The sequence below is a fragment of the Podarcis gaigeae genome (genome assembly GCF_964106915.1).
Source record: "Podarcis gaigeae genome assembly, chromosome: 1".
NCBI lineage: Eukaryota > Metazoa > Chordata > Lepidosauria > Squamata > Lacertidae > Podarcis > Podarcis gaigeae.
Window position 1 is genome coordinate 66,319,187 of NC_139678.1, and position 13,853 is coordinate 66,333,039.

At 44.0% G+C, this 13,853-nt stretch overlaps 1 protein-coding gene across 2 annotated transcripts in view; it reads left to right on the forward strand.

Annotated features, from left to right (window-relative positions):
- The first annotated feature begins 2,267 nt into the window (after window positions 1-2,267).
- Window positions 2,268-13,853, forward strand: part of SPON1 (spondin 1) — a 270,549-nt gene continuing 258,963 nt past the window's right edge. Inside the window, exons 1-2 of one of the 2 annotated variants that reach the window (XM_083725080.1) lie at window positions 2,268-3,196; window positions 12,711-12,817. In XM_083725080.1, coding sequence (XP_083581206.1) covers window positions 2,947-3,196; window positions 12,711-12,817 — 357 coding nt within the window. In that variant the 5' untranslated portion in view covers window positions 2,268-2,946. The remainder of the gene's footprint in view (window positions 3,197-12,710; window positions 12,818-13,853) is intronic. The other variant, XR_014560639.1, reaches the window with a different exon arrangement.

The window sequence follows — 13,853 nt, forward strand, 5'->3', positions numbered from 1 at the left end:
CCGGCATGAGGGGCGGTGGGAGGCAAGGCGCGGCGGGCACTTGCCTTGCCCACCACGCATCTCTCTCCTTCTCGGTCTCTCTCCCTCCCTCAGCTGGCGAGGGGGCCACGAGGCGGGCGGCAGCAGCAGCAATGGGCCGGGAGCGGATCTTATAAAACTTCCCGGGGCAGGACCCCAGTATGGGCCCCCCCAATATTTTTTATAAGTCGGCGCCCCTGCAGGGGTGCCAACTTGAATAAAATATTTGGGGGGGGGGGACAAGTAAGCCTCACCCCAGATAATTGATCGCAAAATATGCTACACACACACAATTTGAATGGTAATGCCCATCAACTTTGGGGGCCTGCCCTCTCAAATATTTTATTGGGGGGCAGAGGAACCTCAGTCCCTAGGAGTTGGCTTCTATGGTTGGCAATGGGGACCACCAGCAGCAGCAGTTGGCCACAAATGTGTAAAGTAAGACTGAAGACGTGAAAGAGCAGAAACTCCGAGAGTCCCTTTTCCAGCTTCCTTTACTTCTTTCTTTCAAGGGGCTCCTGCTCAGTCCTGATTGACAGTTTTGCAACAGGCCAAAAGCATTCTGCAAAGTGAACCCAATTACAAAGGCTTTTGAGCCACTGAAAATATTGCTGCTGCCATCCCATTTGTGGTGGACCTCAGGCCTGGTCACTGGGCATCTCCCTGGGGAATTGCTCCTTTCCAGGCCACAGCTCTTTCTGGTCCTGCTCTCTTGCTTCCACAAGTGCTTTTTTCTTGGCTTGTTGTTTTCCTCATAATGTCTCTTGAGGAGCTGAGGACAGAGAAAGATGTAGGTAGGTGTATAGATGCCTTTGACTTCTATGTGGCTGAAACATAGGGCTTCCCACAGATTGATGTTTGTTCCAATTTAGTAGTAAACAGCGACTTTTCCTGAGAAAAGTGTTGGGACAAAACCCCCCAAAAAACAAAACAGACCGGTGCCTAGAAATTGTGGCACAAACAGAAGAGTGGATGAGCCCTTACTCTGCATAGGTAAGAGTCACAACTGTTGCTTCACCTGCTTTGGCTTCTGTCCCCACCTGGTCCTGCCCACCCATGTGACCCTCAGAAGGTTCCTGACAAGGAAATGTGGCCCTTGGACTGAAATAGTTTCTCCACTCTGGACCTCTGGAGTTATTCACTCCAGACCTACCATCAGGTATTTTACCTTTCTGGTCAATATTCTTGCCTTGGATCCATAACCAGGTGTTTTGGTGTAGGAAATATGCTTTGTACCTCAGGGAGTTGCAGTTCGTTGTTGTGTTGTTTCCTGCACTCTAATCAGCCAGGTCCCCTGTTGGTAGACCCAAGCCTTTGAACCTTCCCGCCTCAACTGCACTATCCACCAAAACTAGCAGCTCTCCTGCCTCCAAAGACTCCATCCAGTGGTGCGGTGCAGTTTGGTAGTTGAAGACTCTGGAATTAATGATATTGTGGAGACCACCTTGAGCTGGCAATGTCCATTACTTGGCTTGTGCCAACATGTAGCAAAGCAACATGTCAAGGAAGCAAACAAGGAACATATCAAGGAAATAAACAATTATATGACTTTTAGAAGACATCTGAAGGCAGCCCTGTTTAGGGAAGTTTTTAATGTTTGATGTTTTATCATGGTTTTTAATATTGTTTTGGGAACCGCCCAGTGTGGCTGGGGAAATCTAGCCAGATGGGCGGGGTAGAAGTAATAAATTATTATTATTATTAACCCTCCTGCCAGTTCTGCTTAAGTGGGAGCCCAAGGGCACCACAGACTCCATCCACCAGACAGTCACAAACCACCTGCCTTATTCTATAAGGACATTTTTATTTCCAAGTAAGTGTCACTGAATGTATTTATTTATTCTTTATTTCTATACTTCCCTTCTCCCTCGGATAACCAGGCAATTTGTCAGTGGTGCTTTCTTTCGAGTAACCACACATAGGATCGGGCTGCTGTGCAACACACTTTCTTCTTTTTCTTCTTTTATTTGCTTTGGGGGCATCACTTTAGCTTTGTACGCTTTTGTAAACCGCCCTGCGGTCTTCGAATGAAGGGCGCTCTAGAAATTTAATAAATAATGATAAATCCTTAAAATAACAAATGATGCCCCCATCTTCGTGATGCTGCCAAAGTTTGCCCTTCGGAAACTTCAAGCCTTGCGGGAGGCTTGGAGGCAGGGACGGCTTGGACACGTGTCCCTCTACCTCAGGGGTCCTCTGCCCCGGGGGAGGCTTTTTAGGGAGGGCATTCCGCCTCCGTGTCCCTTCTCACCCGCGGAGTTCCTATAGACTGGGGCACGGATTTCGGTGATCGGTTCCCAAAGCACCTCCCGTTCGATCCGCCCAGTGGGGAACACTCCCCACCCCACACACACACACACACACACACACACACACACGTGTCTTGGCGCCGGCGCCGCGCAGCCACCCACGCACCCTTGCTCCGCTATTTCGCCGACCCCTGCGAAGAGAGCTCGGCTGCCTAAGTAAACATCGCCGAGCTGCTAATCACAAGGTCTGAAACAAAACAGCACTTCACTTCGGATCTGGGCAAGATCAGTCCTCCTCCTCTTGCTGCTGCTCTCCTTCGCATCGGCTAAGGTGGTCCTTGAGATCGAGCCGCTTCCCTCCCTGCTCTCGCTTTTCCTCCGCGCACCGGGGGAGCAGCCGGGGGGTCGGGCACCCATCGCGGGCTGCAGCCGAGCGCAGGCTGCGTTGCTTAGTTCCTGGCTTCGCTTTCTCCGGAGACAAGAAGAGGGGAAGAGAGCGCGCGGAGGGGAGGGGGGTACCTTTCCCTTGCCCTCGCTTCCAAGCTGCCCATGCTGCGATTTTTATTTCTCTCTCGCCGCCCCAGCCAGATATAACCATTGCCTCTTTGTCGAGTCTGCTCCCCTCCCCGCCACCTCCCGCAAAGTTGCTGTCGTCGTCGGGGTTTGAGAGCGCCCCAGGATGGGGCTTGATCCTGCAGCCCCTCGCCAGTCTCCCGGGTACTGGCGAGCCTGGCCGCTGCTGGCGTGCGCTTTCCCCTTGGTGACATTCGCTTCCTTCGCCGACGAGACCTTAGAGAGAGCCCCCAAATCCGAAGGCTACTGCAGCCGGATCCTGCGAGCCCAAGGCACGAGGCGAGAGGGATATAATGAATTTAGCCTCCGCGTGGAAGGCGATCCGGATTTCTACAAGCCCGGAAACAGTTACAGAGGTGAGTGGGGCTGGCCGCTTCCAAAGGGCGCAGCAAGTGTCGGGCAACTAACCGGGATGGTGGGCGGGGGGGGGGGGAGAGAGGTCTTCCCCTCTGGACAGAGGCAACTTGCTGCGATGCACGACGCAGGTTAGGGGGGGTGGGTTGCTTTGCTACGCAAATAAAGAGCAACACTTGTTCTGCTTTTTAAATGGAGTTTGTGTGTGTTGCTATCTCTCCCTCCCCACCCCCTTCATGCAGGCTAACGGGGGGTAAAAGGAAGCCCTGTTCTACGACGCAGCACCCAGACTTACTCTTTTTACCTTAATTGCCCCTTGCACTTTTCCAGCGTTGCGACTAGAAATTATTTCACTTGGCAGAAGATACTTAATAGGCTGCTAGTGGTCTTGCTGTGCGACAGGAAAAGCAATAGGACGGGGAGAGCAGATGGGCCAAGAAAAGGCACCAGCTTTCCTCACAGTTTCCACTTAGGTCCCAGGATAACTACTTGGCGTTTATGCTACTTGTAATTCCTGCCCTGAGAAAGCACTCTGCATGCCCTCAGGAGCACTCAGGATGAGCCTTGGCGCTGAAAATATAGTCCAAGAAGTAAACCCCCCCCCAAAAAAAAAAACCATGGCAAGTGGATGAAGGAAAAAGAGTTTCACCTATCCCTGACAGCAAGAGTCCTGAGGGTGAATATTCTACAAAATGTTGCTCAGAGGTTTCCTATAGTTTTCTCAGAATCAGAGTGTCTCCTTATAATAGGAGAAATATCTACAAATCACATTTTCATCTTGAACAGCAGATCACTGTTAAGATAATGATATCTAACTTCCCTAGCAGGGCACTTCATCCCCCCCCCCCCGATTATTATTTTAAAATATTTTGGGAAAATAAGCCCACCTTGAATGCGCCCTTGAGCAAAAGTGTCAGATCCCATTAACATTGCAAACTCATTAACCTAGTTACCTTACGGTAGCCCCAACTTTTGAGGTTGGCATCTTCCCCCACCCCCACAACCTTTAGCTAAAGTAAGTGAAAGAGCATCCTTCTACTCCCATGAGGCAAACCCAGACAGGATTATATTCTTAGGAAAGGGAACATTATCCACTTGTGAATATTTGGGGTTTAGTTTGGGGTTTTTTTACAGTTGGAAGGAAAATGGGTTGAATAAAAGAAGTAAAGCTGAATCTACATGTAAAACAACCACCATACCCTAAATTATTCTCCATGAACAGGTGACCAGCTGAACTTTGAGTTTCCAACTCTTTTCTGTGCCAAGTCAACTTGGCACCTACCTATTTGGTTTCTTAATGGCCTGGAAATATTCTTGCAAAGGTTTGAAAATTACTCGCAGTGAAAAGTTCTACAGAGTATTGTTTTTAGTTGCCAAGAAGGGTTTTTTGTTTCTTGGATCTGGAGGGGAAAATAGACTTTCAAATAAACTTCCAGAACAAACTTGGAGGAAATATGAAGTTTTTGCCAGCAGAATGCAATCAAATAATCATTTACACACACATTTACGAGTGGTAAAAGTTTTCGGATTCTGATCTCTGGCTCATTGGAGGATGTGACACTGGAAATTTACCACACATTACTTGTAGTTTTCAAAGCTAAATTCTTCCAGATCCTCCTAAAACTTAGCCAGATGGGAGGAGCATGAGAAAATGTTGTAAGTATAACTTTATGTTTCCTACAGCAGTTTAATGTTGTCACTTAGCTTTATTTTTATTAACTGTCACAAGAATTTAACAAGTCTCTCTCATGCAACATGAAATGACATCACACAGTCTGGGGGAAAAATCCTTCCTAGGCTCAGTTGTTTGGTTTTTTAAAAAAAGTAATGACAGTGATCTTAGAAAATATCTGTCTTATCTGAACAAAATCTGTGTAAGAGGCAAAGCTGATTAATTAAGGACAAACTGAGGCTTTGTTGCCTATAAATTACCAGGAAGCAAGAAATACTGGGCAGAAGATGCTGAGAAAGACAGCTGAGTTATAGCCAAAGATTCAGCAAATGATGTTAACAGGGACTGAGAGCATTAGTGGGGGAGAGGGGGAACCTCCTGGTGCCAAATCCTTAGTCTATTTCTTATGTGTTTTTGTCACTGCGTGGGGTTTCTGGTAGAAGGCTTTGCCACCTGGAGCTGTTATTCAAACAGAAAGAGCAAGCATGATTTTCCTGTTCACAACTGCTACTTCTCTTTGGATGAGCACAGGGTGTGAGGTGGTTTTTAACCATGGGAAGAAGATTCACACTTTTGCAGAGAGAGGAATCAACACATGGCAGAGCTGGCAGAGGGAGGTGAACACTTCAGGCAGATGATTGCTGCTGGATATGTGCTGCCAGGGAGATGAAGAGGTGCTTGTGGGATTTTGTGCCTTGGGTCCACCTTGTCTTGGTGGAGGGCACCATTTGCTGCTTCACCTCAGGCAGCAAAATATCACGGGATGGCCTGGAACTTGGGACAAGTTGTTTTCCTGCCTAGCAGATGCTTCACACAACTGATTTCCCCTTTGGCCAATAGTTTGGTCTCCACGTGGCAGGATGTGTCTGGAAAATGTTCCTGTGGAAGAGTTCACCACACATTTCTCTCTTTACTAGCATATGTTCAGGACATGTTGATAATCTGTGCTGCCTTGTTTGCATTCATGGGCTCAAAAGGGATTCTGTCACGTGGAGGGTAGAAAACATGGCCACATGTGGAAAGGTGCAGCTTGTAAAACAACTGTCAGTGTGCCTTTTGTCCTTTCTGAGGAGGGTGGCCATATGTCCTACTTTGCAGGGGACACTCCTTGATTTGAAGGGCTTAAAGATAAAGAACCATTAAACGGGGGAGAGCAGAGAGGGCCTAGGAATTGCCCATCAACAATTAGCATCTGGACAGCAGACTAAGCAGGCACATGTCTTATCTAGCCTTCCCTACTATCCTTATATGTATTTAAGTTATACTCGTTGTTTCTAAATTTGCACCTATACACACGGCTTTTTCTGTAACAGTACCCACCAGTACAGAGTACCATGACCTCTTTTTTTGCTGCCCATGGCAGCCATTTTCTGTTGGCACCCATGACACTTTTATCAGTATATCAGCACCTCGTTTTTTTTTTTTTACCAAAAGCAAAGCAGTTATTCATATAATTAGTGGGTGCACATTTTAGGCAACACTGGGTCCCATCCGGTTTGTTCTCCCTCTCTTACATTTCTTCTTTGGAGGCAATATGTAAAGGGCCACTGAAATAATTTTGTGAGGATGAGAAAAGCCTCCTTCCTATCAGTGTACTTGATTTATTTTAGCATTCTCACCAAAATACATTCCCAGGGTGGGGTGTGGATAGCCATTTAAACTACTATTTAAATGCAATGCCTATATATGCTTTATGTGATATCTGTAGTGATTGCATTGTTCCAGAAGCAATAGGAGAGATGAGATAAACCTAAAAGAGTTGTCTTCACCTGAGAGCATGAGGAGGGTAAGGTAGGAACGTTCCTTCTCTGCCAGTTCCTCAACCTCCCAGGTCTTCCTTTGCCTGAAAGTCTAAGGCTGCAATGTTATGTACATGTAACTGGGAGTAGGTGCGACTGAACACAGTGGGACTTATGCTCAAGCAAATTGAATATGCATATGATTGTGCTGTGAAGTCTACATTTGGGTCCCCGTTATCCTCTTGCCTGCTGTATCCAAGGTAGCTCTCTCAATTCTTTCAGTTAAGTGGCAGAGGAAGTCGTTGCCAGCTCTTTTGATTTTCTTTTTAGCATCATGAGTGTAGGTGTTTTCCTAACACTCTGCCTGCTAAAACTTTGACACTCTTAGCAATAGTTTAGAAAAACATTTTTCATTTTATGATTGTAGGTAAAAAGCATTAAAATATGGCTGCAGATTGAACCCTCCCCTCCTGAAACTAAAATATACATAAGTACCTGTAATAAACAATTCCTGAGCTTTGCTTTTTTACAAGCTTACAATTTCTGTTCTAGTCCTGTCTCACAGAGCTGCCAAATTTGCATATACAGTGGTACCTTGGTTCTCGAACGTAATCCGTTCTGGAAGTCTGTTTGACTCCTGAATCCGTTCGAAAACCAAGGTGCAGCTTCCGATTGGCTGCAGGAGCTTCCTGCACTCAAGCAGAAGCCATGTCTGATGTTTGGCTTCCAAAAAAAAAGTTTGAAAACCGGGTTTTTGGCGTTTGGGAGCCAATATGTTTGTCTACTAAGCCGTTTGGAAACCAAGGTTTGACTGTAGAGACAGTAACAAAGAATAATCTCACAAGATCACAGCAAAGGCCTATCTAGTCCAGGATCATGTCACCCACAGTGGCCTATTCATAAGCAAAAGCACTCTCTTGTTCATGATCTGGTATTCAGTGACATACTGCCTCTGATGCTGGAGGTAATATATAGCCCTTATGACTTGTAGCCATTGATAACCTTGTTTTCCATGAATTTATCTCCTCCTATCAGCCCAGCCAGCATGGCTGTTGAACAGGGACTGATGGGAACTGGAGTCCAACAACTTCTGGGGAGCCACAGTTTCTGTGCTCTGGTACCATCCCATGAATTTGTCTAATCTTTTAAAGCCATCCAAGCTGGTAGCCATTACCATAGCTTGTGGTAGCAAACTCCCCAGTTTAACTATGCAGTGTGTGAAGATGTATTATATTTTGTCTGTCTTGAACATTCATCATCTATTTTTCCTCTTTTACTATTTGTCTAATAATAATAATTTATTTATACCCCACCCATCTGGCTGGGTTTCTCCAGCCACTCTAGGGAGCTTACAGCATATATAAAAACATAATAAAACATCAAGCATTAAAACTTCCCAGCCTTCAGATGTCTTCTAAAAGTTGTGTGGTTCTTTATCTATTTAACATCTGAAGGGAGGATGTTCCACAAGGAGGGTGCCACTACCAAGAAGTCCCTCTTCCTGGTTCTGTGTAATTTCGCTTCTCTCAGTGATGGAACCAGCAGAAGACCATCGGAGGAGGACCTCAGTATCTGGGCTGAGCCATGGGGGTGGAGACAATCTATCAAGTATACTGGAATGTCCAGCCTGACAAAGAGTTGTCTACATATCACATGATGAACGTTGCATATAGAAAGCATGCTGGTCCTAACAAAAGGGGTCACTTGGCTGTCTTTGTGATTGGATTTTGTTTTGCTTGGATTTGTTTCACAATCTGGTTTGGATCATCAGATATAAATTTGGCCCCAGTCCTACACATTGCTTACCTTTTCTGAACCCCTGAATGGGAGGTCAGAGAACTGGGTTTCTCATGATAGCCTTTCTCTAAAGGAAGAGCAAGAAAAGAATACAATAAATAAAATACATGATCTGGAAGGTTTGACACATTTTACTTTACATGCATACATTTGTAAGTCACCAAGACAGATACAGAACATTAATTTAGATTTGCAGTTCACAAGGGGCTTGATAAACCTACCTAAGTGGGTGGGTGGGTGGGGGGAACCAGGTGGGTTGCTTTGCCGAGCACTGGTCAAGCCATCAATCAGGGCTGATGGGTTGTGTATGGCTTAGGCTGCAATCCTATGCATACTTGGTTGGGAGTAGGTTCCACTGAAAGGGACACGGGTGGCGCTGTGGGTAAAACCTCAGTGCCTAGGAATTGCCAATCGCATGGTCGGCGGTTCGAATCCCCACAGCGGGGTGATCTCCCGTCGTTCGGTCCCAGCTCCTGCCCACCTAGCAGTTCGAAAGCACAATTAAGTGCAAGTAGATAAATAGGTACCGCTTCTAGCGGGAAGGTAAATGGCGTTCCGTGTGCTGCTCTGGTGCCAGTTTGCCAGAGCAGCTTCGTCACGCTGGCCACGTGACCTGGAAGTGTCTGCGGACAGCGCTGGCTCCCAGCCTCTAGAGTGAGATGAGCGCACAACCCTAGAGTCTGTCAAGACTGGCCCGTGCGGGCAGAGGTACCTTTACCTTTACCTTTAAGTTCCACTGAAATGATTAAGATGGGACCTCTCCTAGGGAAAAGACCAATTGGCCTAATTGCTTGAAGTTATAATGTGGGGTTGGGGGGTGTGAGATAGAGGCTATTGTAAAAACCCTACTAGAAATAATAGTTGGCAAACTTTTCCCAATTTGGGTGCTGTATCAGTTACAATGCACTTTTCTCTTGATTACATACTGGCATGATATTATACAAGAGTACATGGATGGAAATAATAATTGCTAGTTTGTAACTGTGAGTCAGCCGTTTAAAAAGAACACAGCATTACAGTGGTACCTCGGGTTACATACGCTTCAGGTTACATATGCTTCAGGTTACACACTCTGCTAACCCAGAAATAGTACTTCAGGTTAAGAACTTTGCTTCAGGATGAGAACAGAAATCGGGCTCTGGCGGCGCGGCAGCAGAGGGAGGCCCCATTAGCTAAAGTGGTGCTTCAGGTTAAGAACAGTTTCAGGTTAAGAACGGACCTCCGGAATGAATTAAGTACTTAACCCGAGGTACCACTGTACTATCAAATGCAGAAAATTTTAAGTATGAATACACTGTGAGTATTTGTTTGATTTTAGTATTCATGTATTCAGATTTTGCCCTATAACCAGGAGAACTGGGGAAATGGGGTGGGCGCTAATAACTAGGAGACTCATGTAGTCAAATGACTCTGGAAGGCTGTAGCACTGGCTTCCATGATGTGATAAAATTAGGAGGCTTGCCATATAAATCATGAGCATTAGATGCTCACCTACTCATGAAAGAGAATACTAAAATGAGAACACATAAAATTATTCCCATAAGCAGAAAAAAAATAGATCGTACTGAAGATTCCCTTTTATTGGTTTATATTAAACTGGAATAATACACTAGTTCCACCAGAGTGTTAAACACTGGTTTGAATTCTCCACTGTATACATTCTTTTTAATAGAATAAACTGTGATCTGCAACCAGTTTAGTTAAGCATTATGCAATCAATCGGCAGGGAATTCACAAGTAATTTTGTCCATAGAAAATGTTTTAGTTTTATTTCAAAGTGGGTCCTCCCCTGCCTAAAAAGTAACCAACAAACAACTCCTCTTTGACAATTTGATGTGACATTTGGGTTTATTGTGGCCTCTTCTGAAAAAGCAATATGAAAACTGAAGTACATTGTTTAGTACAGAGTAGAAAAAAATATGGGGAGAGAGATCCATTCCCTTTGGCAATGCACTTTTGACATTTTGCCTAGCTTTGCATTAGTCAGTGCTACTGTGGCTTTGTTGTATAAAGGAAGGGAATTAAGCATTTATCTGTGTAGCAGTGATCCCATCACATTTCTCTGTAGGAGGAACAAATGTGAATCCTACTAACTAAGAAGGGATTTATACAAGAAGGGGTGGAAACGGATATTGACCTAATGAACCACTGCCATAACATACTAATTCTGTTTGCTGAGTTTAGCTTCGACTGAGATTGTGCTTATTTTGAGGGGTGATATTCCACTAAGATTTGCTTGGAATAGACCTATTGAAATTAATGGGCATAACTTAGTCAAGCTCATTGATTTTAATGGGTCTACTCTACATTACTTTTATGTGGTGATTCCCCGCCCCCAAGTGCTTTTTCCAACCATTCTGTCAATGAGAAAAGGAACTGCATGTGGAAATTATCAAAGGAGAAAGAAGAATTTTTCATAGATGAGGGGTAGGTTTTAGCTTGCCTTGGTTTCAAGGTGACCATGGGGTGTTTGTGAGTGACCTTTCTTTCATCTCCCCCATGGTCTGCACTTCCTGGGTGACTATCCTTTCTGAAAGCACCATGACATCCTCAGCTGGACTTATTTGTAAGCAGGAGAAAGTGTGGAAGCTGCCACTATGTTATTTTGTTCTAAAGTGAAGTCTTTTTATACTTTTAATGAAAGGAAAAGGAAATAAATCCCCCTAAAAACAAAATCATCTGTAGTTTCTGAAGTGGCTGAAACTAAGGAAAGAGGTCAAAGTAGACAGCTGTCTGGAAATATTGATTCTGATCTCTTGTAGCAATGGAAAAGAAAATTCAGTGGAAAGAATTATTTGGAAAGGAATCAAAACCAGAACTATCAATACAAGTATATACATTTATTGAGAATCTACTTATTTGGAAACTCTCACGGCCAGATAAGACTACATAGAAATAAAGCAGGATTCTGCACAAAGTGTTACTAAAAATAATAAGAACAATTTGACCAAAAGTCAAGTTTGGTAGAAAAGGGCTCTTCAATCTCCAATAGGAATTCATTATTCATTCTATTGAAGAGCCAATTCAATAGGCTCTTCATTCTCCAATAGGAATTTCTGGCACATCACAACCAAACTACGTGCAACATTTAATGCAAATGCACCTTTGCATTTAACATGCATTGTTTGTTTTAATGAGAATAGCAAAATGTTTGTGGAAGGCTGAGGCTAGTAATTAACAGGATCAGAGCACACATAGAAGGAGCACTTGAACCATAGAATTGTAGAGTTGGAAGAGACCATGAGGATCATCTAGTCCAAACCTCAGCAATGCAGGAATCTTTCACCCAATGCAGGTCTCAAACCTACAAGCCTGAGGTTACGAGTCTCATGCTCTACCAACTGAGCTTGTCTGCTTTCATCTCCTCCTGAGGTCCTAAAGAAAACCCTTCTCATGAAACTGGCATTTGTGGGGGAGGGGAGAGAGAAACCCATTGGCACTAACTGGACACTTAATTTCAAATACAAATTTTAAATAAAATGCTCTTGGTGTTGTACAACAGCTCAAGTTCAGCAGGTTGTGTTGCTGGGCTAGTTAAAAGAAGAGAGATAAAACTGCAAGTTAAGCATACTTTCTAGAACGTGAAGCCTTGTGCATGAGCAGTGGATTCACTCCTTAGTATGGTTGCTTTGCAGGAATGTAGGATTGTTACAAGGAACAAGAGAGCTGCATTAACTACTGTATGGAACCACAGTTTTAATTCCACTTCCAGCCCACTGTGGGAGATCAGCGCCAACCAGGAAGTTAGCACTTTAAACGTTGCTTCTTCTGTGAAATTGCCAAGTGGCCTTTGGACAGCCACTCTCAGCTGCCACAGCCCCCATCTGAATTATAGGGATAATAGCGTTGATTGACTTTATGGTGTTCTTGTAAAGATTCCAAAAAATAATGTACATAAAATATTTTGAAAGGTATGTGATATGCATATATAAAAGCATTATTAAGAAATGGTGGCTGGTCTTCTAACATTAGTAAAAAGTTAGCCCTGTGTTTGCCAAGATCAAGGTGGTAGATGTGGACATTTTCCAGGGCCCCAAGTCCAGCAGAGGGGCCTCAAACAGCCCTACCATTTCCACTTTCCACAGAATATCCAAGATCATAAGCAGTCTAAGAGAATTCACTGTTTGCATGCCCTGTTTCCTTCAGGTGAAGGGACCCGACTGACAGTGCCATGACTGAAGCCTTCCACCACCCACTGTAAAAAAATAAATGAATCCGGAACCAGTACTGTCTAAAGTATCTTGTTTAAAAGCTCTGTAGAAACAAACTCATTTTAAAAGTCTTATTTTCCTGCCTTTTCGCCCCCAGTAACACTTTCCGCTGCCACTCCAGCTTATTTTCGTGGATTCACACTGATTGCTTTGAAAGAGGGCAAAGAGGGAGAGAAAGAAGAAGACCACGCAGGGACTTTTCAGGTGAGTAGCTGGCTCTTGAACTTCACCTTCAGAGAGTCTGTCTGGATGGTTATTTCACAGCAGGATGGATACTGTACAAAACAACATAATCTATTTGTGTTGATATCAATATCTCTGTAGTTGCAGGCATGGGATAAGCTTTGCAACTCCAGCTAAAGATCAGATTTCTACGGGAAAAGATTTCGGCATGTGCTGTTAAGTTGGCTGCGGAGTTCAGTGGATTTATACACTTATAGTTCAATCTTAGGCATGTTTACTTGGAAGTAAGCCCCACTGAAGTCAATGGAACTTACTTCCAAGTTAAGTATGCATAGGATTGCAATCTTAAAATAATTTGACAGACAAGGTGCAAGAAATCGGAAGTTGATGCTGGTATGCAGCTATTCAGAACAAATATAATCAGCTCCAAATATTTTTGTAATGTTTATTTTGTCCAGCACTTAGTCTCTTTTTGTCCACATTCCTTTTTCCAGACTAGCAGATATTATTTTAACATGGTGGTATTTTGATAGCTATGTTGTTTGAATCTAGTCGTCATCACTTGGAAGTAGATCCCACTTAGTTCACTGGGGTTTACGCCTAAATAATTATGCATGGGGTGACAGTTTTGTCTTACTGAAATGTGCTTTTGCAAACTGCAGTCTGGTCTGCTTTGTCCTGGAGCCCTTGAGTTTTCCAAGAAATCATTAATCACATGACTTTCATGTTCCCTAATGGTTCATGAACTAAAAAGCAAATAAAAAACAGCAAGTTCAAGTTAGGAAGGAAAATTGTTTTTGCATCTGTACTGCTAGAAAGATTATATTTATCAATTACACTGACTTAGTGAGACTACTGTTGCTCTTGTTGACCTCCTCTGAACTTGGGAGTTTTCTACCTGGAGTTTCCTCAACATTTCATTCAGTTGGTCAACAGCTTCCAGTTCAGACTGCATGAACATATATGTGAAATTAGGATTTATGTGCCCCAACTTTACACTTTCTTACACTGAATTGTATATGACATTTTACTGCCCATTCACCTAGTTTGGAGAAAT